Source organism: Juglans microcarpa x Juglans regia, chromosome 1D, assembly GCF_004785595.1.
Source record: "Juglans microcarpa x Juglans regia isolate MS1-56 chromosome 1D, Jm3101_v1.0, whole genome shotgun sequence".
NCBI classification, from domain to species: Eukaryota; Viridiplantae; Streptophyta; class Magnoliopsida; order Fagales; family Juglandaceae; genus Juglans; species Juglans microcarpa x Juglans regia.
In genome coordinates this window covers 40,036,920-40,046,751 of record NC_054594.1, presented here as the reverse complement: position 1 = coordinate 40,046,751, position 9,832 = coordinate 40,036,920, and the positions used below count along the sequence as shown (strand labels likewise).

The 9,832-nt window shown below is 33.6% G+C and overlaps 1 protein-coding gene across 2 annotated transcripts; it reads left to right on the top strand.

Annotated features, from left to right (window-relative positions):
* Positions 1-329: 329 nt before the first annotated feature.
* LOC121257602 (exosome complex component RRP42) lies at positions 330-5,811 on the top strand. Of its 2 annotated transcripts, XM_041158688.1 has the most exons (9): positions 330-527; positions 1,140-1,196; positions 3,496-3,623; positions 3,820-3,876; positions 4,019-4,111; positions 4,408-4,486; positions 4,622-4,746; positions 5,147-5,290; positions 5,379-5,811. In XM_041158688.1, exons 2-9 carry the CDS (start codon positions 1,184-1,186, stop codon positions 5,616-5,618), a joined length of 879 nt encoding a protein of 292 aa, XP_041014622.1. In that variant the 5' UTR covers positions 330-527; positions 1,140-1,183; the 3' UTR covers positions 5,619-5,811. The 2 variants fall into 2 exon arrangements, with proteins under 2 accessions (XP_041014622.1, XP_041014630.1); XM_041158696.1 differs by lacking the exon at positions 1,140-1,196 and having other exon boundaries at positions 334-527.
* The last annotated feature ends 4,021 nt before the right edge of the window (positions 5,812-9,832 follow it).

Sequence of the window (9,832 nt, the reverse complement as noted above, 5' to 3'; positions counted from 1 at the left end):
TCATTTTGAATATTGAGAATTTATGCTAATCAGGTCATAGACATTTGGCGAATGAGACCAATTTTAAAAAGAATTGAGTCTAACCTAATTCCTAACTCAGGTCTTTTGATTTTGGATGATTAAGGGTATATTTGTGGTTTATAATTCCCATTCTGCAAACACGCACACGCACCCTTTTCCTTCATTCATATTTTTGGTTGGTTACGCCCTAACCTAAGCTGAGCTCTCTCACCAGCTCTTCTAGAATCTCCTCTGCCCTCCCATCCCCTCCCCTGCACCGACGCCCCTCCCCTTCCCCTCTTCTGTTACGCACGATCCCATCCGTTTTTCTCTCCCCGTCACTTTCTCTCCCCATTTCGGCTACACACGCCCCATTTCCTACCCACAGTGCATCTCACTCTCTCTCTCCGTCCCCCACTCCCCCGCAGGTCCTCTGTTTTCACTCATCCCTTCGTCGGTTTCTAGCCAGTTCTTGTTGTTTGGTGCTGCACGCCCCCACCACCTCCCTGGATTCTTGCTGAACGACGGTAAGCACCTTTATCTAACGTTCTCTGTTCATTCTCTCTCTCGGGTTATTCCTTTAATTATGCTTGAACGGTAGAACCTGTAGGTTGTGTTACTTCGTGTTGGGTTGCTGGTTTTTTTAGTCTCTTGTTTGTGTGAGGTGGACAAAGTAATATATGAAGAGTGTGGTTGTTGGGTTGCTGTGTAACATGTTGGGAGTCTTTGGTTTGTGGTGTTGTTGGCGGAGGAGACTCCATAGTGTGGCTGTTTGGGCCGTTGTTTGGCATGTCAGGAGTCTTTGGTTTGTATCGTTGTGGAGTAGGAGGGAATGAACTTAAATTGTGGGCTGTTTGGGTGTTGGGCATGTCGGGGTAATGCAGGTTGTTTGTTTGTTTGATAAGTCAAGAGTAATGTTTGTTTTTGAATGTATGAGCTGTTTGACTAACTTGCTTGTGGTAAATGGTTAAGCAAATTTGAGGAGTATGGGCTAATTTTCAGGAAGTAGTGAAATTCTTTGAATGTTGTGATGGATTTGGCATGCTGAATTGGTAGTTCGGCTTACGGGTTTTCATTAGTAAAGTTGGTTTTGTGATTGTTTGGTTTATTAACACTTTAGTGAATGTTTTCTTTTTAAGGTTGTGATATTGTTAGAGGTCGGACCCTAGGCTTACATAATACAATGCAAGATTTAAGTAAGCGGTGCTTCTATGCTAGACTTTGCCTAATGGACTAAGGTTGATTTTATGAAAAACGTGCATATATTGTTATGGAACATTGGAAACAACATCAGTCATTTTTTTCTACATAACTCGTTGTATTTGAATAAGAAAAGAAAAATATCTTTTTGTCATTACTAGTGTAGACGTGAGCATTTTTGGCTCTCTGTTTCTCAATTGTATAACAAGAGCAATTGAGCAAATATGAAATCTGAAAGTTTCATACGTGATGATATAAATATGATCTATATCTATTCAGTACTATGTTATGATATGATGTTGCATATGAAAACCTCTTGCATGACATTTTGTTTCTGCTTTATGTTCTGACCTTATCATAGGTGTAAAACCGTGGCCTCTATTATTATGTTGGTACCAACATCTCTGTTTCTGAGTGCACCCACTTTGGAAACAAAGTGGTTTTTCTACGTGGTGGTCTATTTTGTGTGCACACTCCGGGCTTTGAGAATAATAAGGGGAAGATTTCACTTTTGTTTCTGCCCGGTTTGCCCACTGGGGGTAGCACAACCCTGCCACGGGGGTTAAACATGGAATATGTTCTGATATAATGTTGTTCAATTATGTTATGCTAAATGATTTTTGTCTATAAATATTTCCGAACTGTTGCTCTGATATTTTCATAATGTTTTGGTTTTTTATTCTGTAACTGGCTCATGTTTACATATTAGTATATGTTCACTGCTTATCGAGTTGTTGATAACTTACCCAATTACCTCCAATATTTTCATAGGATTTTGATGATTCAATTGAGAATCAAAAATAGGAAGCTTGGGCAAGATTAGTTGAGCATAATGGATTTAGAACCAAAGGGTACTATGATTAGTAGAGAATCTTATTCAGCAGATTTGATTTGGTTTATTGGGATGTTGACATTTTTATAGAGACTTTGTGGAGTTGTTGATTAACTATATTGATGTCCTTGTAGAGGAACATGTATGTTTAGTTTAAACAGATGAGTTTATGTAGAGTCTTTGGAGTTATATATATATTTGAGATATAGTTTTAGGTGATAGGAACTAACTCTCGAACTCTCCGGGTACGGGGCGTTTACAGTTGGTATCAAAAATAGGTTTTAGATTCTACAGACTTTATGGAATGAGTTTTAGGAAAACTTGAAGTTTTTGACTTTGCATACCATAAGAACTTCTCTGTGTTACATTTGAGGTTTTAGATGATGTAGACTTTGGGAATGATTTGATGGTATCTACGATTTTAAATTCTACAGACTTTAATATGTTGGTTTGATGAAGCCTAGGTTTTAGGTTCTGCAGACTTGAGATTTAAAGTTTTAGATTCTTATAGGTCCTAGAGTTGTTACAAAAGGAATGCATAGCATTTTGTTGATCTTGATAGTTGATGCTTTTTCTTCCTCAATACTTAATTCCATGGCATGCCTTGGATTATGTGGCATGTTCCTTTTTGTAATGTATATACACAAAATTCTGATAAAAGGCTACTTCTTGTGTTTATTCTTATTTTTCCCCATAATTTATTCCTTTCAATTATGTCCTCATTTCAAGTCTTTTGAAGGGAGAATTATGACATGATCACTGAATAAATATCTCTCTGGCCAAAAAAGAAAGGAAAAGGAAAAAGAAAACATATTACAGACACGCAATCTCACCACATGTACAGGTCTTGTGGGGCAGTTGGTAAAACTGATACTGTTCAGAGAACATAGTGTGACCTTTTCCTATAGTTTGGTGAAGGACTATCTATCAATTTCAGTTTCAATAATTATTGTTCTATGTGTGTTGCACATGTAAAAAAAGTTCTCTATCTAGCTATGGAATCTCTTGGTATTTATGGAAGTTTTTTTACATGCATTTTTTCGGTCCACCAAAATTCAGATTCCTATCTATGCTGTTGGAGTGTGTCCACAATACTGCTCCTTGCGACTGCTCTAAAAATAAGCATGTGGGGTGCAATGCCGAATACATACAAAACTTGAGCACTTCTCCCCGGACACCAATTGGTTTTAGGTAGATTGACAGTTCACAATCCGACAAGTGTTATTAGAGCTAGATTTCATGGGTGTGAGTCCCAGGAGTGTGATCATGAGGGAGGGGTTATTAGAGCATATCAACAATACTGTTGCCTGCAACTACACTAAAAATAAATTTGCGAAGTGCAATATTGAATGTTATAAAATACTTGAATTTGTCTTTTTTAACATCAAAGGGTTTCCTTCTCCATTTTCCATTTCTTTTGCTTTCTTGTATAATCCTTTGATGCCAATTTTATCTGTGTGCAGGAATGGTGGGACTCTCTCTTGGAGAGAAGAACTTCATACAGGGGGGCATTGCTCAAGATCTTCGCTCTGATGGTCGGAAAAGATTAACTTACCGGCCTGTTTCTGTTGAAACTGGAGTTATACCTCAGGTATAATATTCTTTCCAATTCATCATTGGAATGTTGTCTAAATGCATAAAATAATTCCTCTACTGAATCAATCAGTTGGAATTAAGGCATCGGGAATGATTTCTTCTACACCAGTTTATTTTGTTTTCTAGCATACATACCAAATTAACTTCTTATGGTTTTATGTAATTGTAATTTTCCTTGGAATTCATTGCAGGCAAATGGTTCGGCAAGAGTCAGGATGGGGGCAACAGATGTTATTTCCAGTGTGAAGGTATTTCATCTACTGGATGCTGGATCTACTGTGTGCATTTCTTAAGTGACAATTGCCAACAGTGACTAACCATTTCGGGCTTGTTGGAAGATCTTCTGGTGAATACTTGCAATATGTTGCCTACTAATTTCTTTAAATGCAGGCCGAACTTGGGAAGCCAAGTTCATTGCAACCTGACAAAGGAAAGGTCTCCATTTATGTTGATTGTAGTCCAACTGCAGCACCAATGTTTGAGGTTGTGTACGGTGATTTTCTGAATTCTTCTATTTTTTTTGGTGATTGAGCGCATGTAGACTTCTTTTTTCTTTTCTGATTCTTTGTAATAAATATAAAATATGAGTCATTATATAAAATAGTTCTCTTAAAGAATCCAATTTGATTATTCCAACGTGATTCATTGCTTAGCCCTATGTGGTCGCTCGTCTTTAGTGTCTTTCATTTGTTTCCTGTGGTTGCGTGTGGGTGGTGGGTGTGTCCAAAACATGTTGTACATATTGTAAAATTAAATTCTATATCTTACATTTTATGCAGGGAAGAGGGGGTGATGAGTTGTCAACAGACCTCTCGGTTGCTCTTCAGTGTTGTCTCTTGGGTGGTAAAAGTGGAGCTGGTATGAATTTAATTAGAGCAAGAGAAGTAACCATCTGCTTTCTATCATTTCGGTTGTTCACCCTATAACGTGCTTGAATTAGGTTCTTGCTTTACTTGAGTTGATGATAGAGGGGTCCTATTTAACTTTTCCTAGGGGCTGGAATTGATCTCTCATCTCTAATAGTTGTGGAGGGAAAGATGTGCTGGGGTCTTTATATCGATTGCCTCGTCGTTAGTTCAGATGGGAATCTACTGGATGCCCTAGGTGCTGCCATTAAGGTGGTTTTTCTCTCTATCCATTTATATATTTGCAATTGAAATTCTTTTTTAATTAAATCTGACAATGACAATTTTAATCAATAGATTAAATATTATTAATGAAACCATAAGTACTTATCAAAAAAAAAATTAATGAAACCATAAGCTGTATGTCATGTGCTTGAAACGTGTAGAAATTGGATTTGTTGAACTTCAAATTCACTTGGGTCCTCCTCTCCTTTCTTGTAAGTTTTCCTAATATATCTGCAGAATTCAAACAGACTTTGATGGCAGTATAAATTTAAAATTTTGTCGTTATTCTCCTAAAACAAGCAATCATGATCAGAGGCAGTTTATGTAGTTGACTTTGCTGCCATTGGAAACCGAAAACTAATGTTTCTTATTAATTTTGCACCTGAAGGCTGCTCTGAGCAATACCGGCATTCCAAGGGTTCTTGTGGCAGCTGGTGCTTCAGGCGATGAGCAACCAGAGGTTGACATTAGTGACGAAGAATTTCTGCAGTTTGACACATCAGACATCCCCGTCATAGTTACGTTAACAAAGGTGACAAAATCACACTTATAGTTATAGAACATATAAAAATTTTGTAAGCTACAAATTGCTTCATTAAATATTTCCTTGTATTTTATAGGTGGGTAGGCACTATATAGTAGATGCCACATCAGAAGAGGAATCCCAAATGAGCTCTGCGGTCTCTATATCTGTCAACAGGAAAGGACACATTTGTGGTCTGACTAAACGAGGTGGTGCAGGCCTAGATCCTAGCATCGTTCTCGACATGATATCTGTGGCAAAGCACGTAAGTGAACAGCTAATGAACAAGTTGGATTCTGAGATAGCTGCTGCTGAAGCTGTCGAAGATGCTTCATGACATGTTTAGAACCTCTGATGCCATTATAGTTGGTACATTTGAACTTATAAAAAAAAAAAAAAAAAAGGTTGGTACATTTGAACAGGACTGTGTTCTATGTAGAATTTTTTATAAATTACCTGGGGGATGAAGATAGAATGGCATGTTTCAACCTCAATTTTCAGAGCTGTGTAATCTAATTTTGCTTGTTCCAGTGCCTGGTTACCAGCGTATGATAGTTTGATCCTTCACTTATTTTGAGTGGTAGTGGTGTGTTCTAAAGATCAATTCCACTAGCCGGCTAGTGGATTAGCATTTGCTGTATTATTGTTCTGTTGCCAACATATATATTGTTTTCAGTTGTTTTGAAATTGGAACATTCGCATGGCATAAGCCCTGTTTTCTACAGCAGCTCCTATTTCTGTGTCATAATCCCATTTTATTTAGAATTCTAAGATGAGATGAGTTGAGATAGTTTGTGAACAGTAGTGAGATTTGTGAGTTAAAAATAGTGAATAGTAGTGAGATGAGTCCAAACGTGGTTATTGGCCCTCAGCTATGAAGGACGGAGGGGTTTAAGTCGTACGGCACCCCTGCAGGGAAGTTTCTTTTTCGTTTTTTGGTACCAGTAGCAAAAGATATGATAATGACAGTGAATACCATATGACAATGATGTATGTTGAACTCGATTGGTAGGAAAGAGTTGGGAAAGTCCATACATTGCATTAATGGTGTCCGAAATTACTATATCTGAAAGATTATACCTTTCAATCACCTTCAACTGTCAAATAGCATACATTTAACAATTAAGATGGAAGAACCCATAGATGAAAGTAAATGTCAAGACATAAGTTTGACGGTCAGATTTATAATTGAACTTGCAACTTGTAACTTTTTGACTGTATAAAATGTATTATGCCAATCTTAATAGTTTAGTATATTAGTCACGAACCAGTGGCTGGGTAGAGGAGTTGCGTGTGAAAAGAAAAGAGTTCGACCAGTGGATTCGGTCTAGTCTGGTCCGATACCAATTCTTAAGAATTGAAACTTGTTCGATATCGATTTTTATATTTTGAAAATTGATTTGAATTGAGCCGAACTAATATATATATATATATTTAATTTTTTATATTATATTATAGATGTTGCTAATTGGTCGTTCAGCATTTACGGTTGAGCGTGCTCTAGTGCAATAACACTTTTTTTTTTCTTTCAAATATTTTTTAAACACCTTTAAATATTTTTAAAAAATATATAAATACACTACTAGTCACTTCCTTAACCATTAAAAAAAATTAAAATACATTAACGGTCAAAACCAAGGACAAAATACATTATTCTTATTATTCATATCTATTTATCTTATAACATAAAATTAATATAACATAAAAGTAATCTTATAAAATTTTAATATAACATTTGATATAACATAAAAGTAATTTTATAAAATTTTAATATAACATTTGATGTAACATATAAATTTTATGTAGGACCACACGTGTAAACGGTAAATCAGAAAAACTAGATTGGACTGAAATCGAAAAAATGAAAGTTTTAATTTTAGTGATAAATCAGTTTGTATCGATTCTTAAATTTTCAAAATCGGTATATATTATTCGATTAAAAAATTTATTTAAAACCGGATCAAACAGAACTTATTACACCCTACTCGTTGGATTTGGGAAGCAAAAAAAAAAAACTTATGGAATCTCAGTCAGATGTTGCAACCAACCCATTGCTGTAATCTTTAATACTTTATCAGCCCCGGATGTCATTTTTTCCTAAGATAATTTATTTTCAATGGATTGGGACAATATGAAAGCCTGAACAACTCCGGGCATCAGTGTCAACCGTTCTCCAAATCAGTGAAAAGAACGACGAGGACCTTGGAGTTTTGCCTATATTTGGCGTAGGAAAGGAATCATGGACGGACGCCAGAAACGCTCGTATCCGGACCCCACCAGAGACATCTTATTCTTACGCGCCACAAAAATAAAAAGATAAAAAGAGAGACAGAGCCCACCTCACAGTCTCAGACTCACTGCCCATGCATTCCCCACTCTCCGCTATATATAATATTTGTATGAATAAATATAGATAGAAATTATTATTGAGAGTATCTATTTTGTATATATAATATGACATCATCTAGATTATATATATTTTTAAATAAATATTAGAAATAATCAATTAGAAGTAACTATACAGTGAGTGCAAAGTGTGTACTACTATAATAACTTCTTTCTAACATTACTTTATTTATATATATATTTATTCTGAACACACCTAATATTTAATTAAATTTGATAGAATATAAAATCAATATTTAAATTTAAGATCTGGACTCTCATGTCATGTAAAATTATTATTTATCTAAAAAATTTAAACCGGTGAAAATATATAGATTTAATTATTAATATTATATTAAATAGTTCTTATAAAGAAACGGAAAAGTAAAACAAAAATTTAGAAAACAAAAGAAAAACGTGTGTCTATGTAGCAGGCTTTATGAACCTCGTGCGTTGCCCAAGTGTCAATGCATGGTGCATAATTAATTGTTAATTGTTACGAGGTGACATCGAGAGACACACACACACATATATATATATATATATATATATATAATTATTAAGAACAAATTTGGCGCATCATACTCCCATTAAATTTAATTTTTTAATTTTTTTCTTTTATTAAATATATAGTATATAGACGATAAGTAATAATTCAATTAATTTAAAAAGAATAAAATTATAAAAAAATTTAAAAAATAGAAATAAATATAGTGTGTAGTGAGGATGACTTGACTCATGAGTAGCAAAACTTAAAAAAAAAAAAAAAAACGGGGAGAGAGATAGAGAGATTAGACAAGAAAGAGTATATACGGGCAAGTTGCTTGTATTGTTTAGAAATTCCAACATATAAAAAGGCAAAGATGCCCACTTGCCTCATCCTTTAATCATTGAATTCTTTTTGTGATTTTAAAATATTATTTGGTTAGATATGGTGAAAATTTCTATTACACCAATGATGAGCGAAATGGCGTTTATTATCGATATCTTTGCATGTGTGGTTAGAACGGACGTCGAGATGCTAAACTCTGTCCACTTGTAATGATAATTGATAGAGAATCTCCCACTTAATTTGTTCACAAGCTTCTTTGTATTGTCTTTTATATCTATATTATCTATAAGTAAATACAATTCATACATGAGTAGGGTTACTATGTCGCTCCACTCTTAGTACCGCCCAGCGTTATATATATATATACTTTTTTTTCATATTTTTTAATATATTTAAATACTTTTAAAAAATAAAAAAATATACCAATACATTTAAAATCACTTCCTTAATCATTAAGTAAAAAAAAGTGCAAGTGGTCAACTTGGGTGGTAAGAGTGGGGCGGCATACTATCATTTCCCTTCATATATATATATATATAAATATTTTAGTCACAAAATAATTTGATAAGAATATATTCACAAACTAACGTAATTTAATGTGGTACGTTATATTATGAAACTATTTTTATTATAAAGTAAATCTACCATATAAAATTATATTAATTTATAAATTCTTTTTGTGAAATATCTTTAACATTTCTTGTGTATATATATCATCGTTTATTTTTATAGCCCATCTCATCTCATCTTATGTAATAATTATAACTTTTTTAAATTATCATACAAAATAAAATAAATAATTCACTTTTTTCAAATTATAAAACAAAAATAATATTAAAAATATATATTCTAATAATATTTTATTTAATTTTTAAATTTAATTTCAATTCATCTCATCTCATCTCATCTCATTTCTTCAATTAAAATAAAGGAGGCTTAAGTTTGTACAATGACCTGTTCAGCAATAATTGACGTGGTGGGATTTAGTGTGCGACTAATTGACCTGTTCAATCAATACGAGAATTGTAAATGTTGCTAAACAAATTAAATAAATAAATAAAAAAAGGAAAATTTTGGCGTTCGAATTTATACGTACACGGTTTAAGACTTTATTCGAAATATACATATATATTAATTATTTATATATTAGAATATTAAATATCATTTCAAATTAAGTTAGATGTGTACCATAAGTGAAATGGTTTGTCACGAACTAAAGCATTTTATATATATTTTCCCAACGTCAAATAAGAATAAAGATAAAACGAGTTAAATATGTACAGTTATATTCATAAAGGAATTATATAAAATAATTTTATAAATTGATGTGATTT

Coding starts and splice junctions, on each gene's coding strand:
- LOC121257602 (XM_041158688.1), top strand. Junction 3,877..4,018: donor ATGTTATTTCCAGTGTGAAG/GTATTTCATCTA, acceptor CTTTAAATGCAG/GCCGAACTTGGGAAGCCAAG. Junction 4,747..5,146: donor CCCTAGGTGCTGCCATTAAG/GTGGTTTTTCTC, acceptor TTGCACCTGAAG/GCTGCTCTGAGCAATACCGG.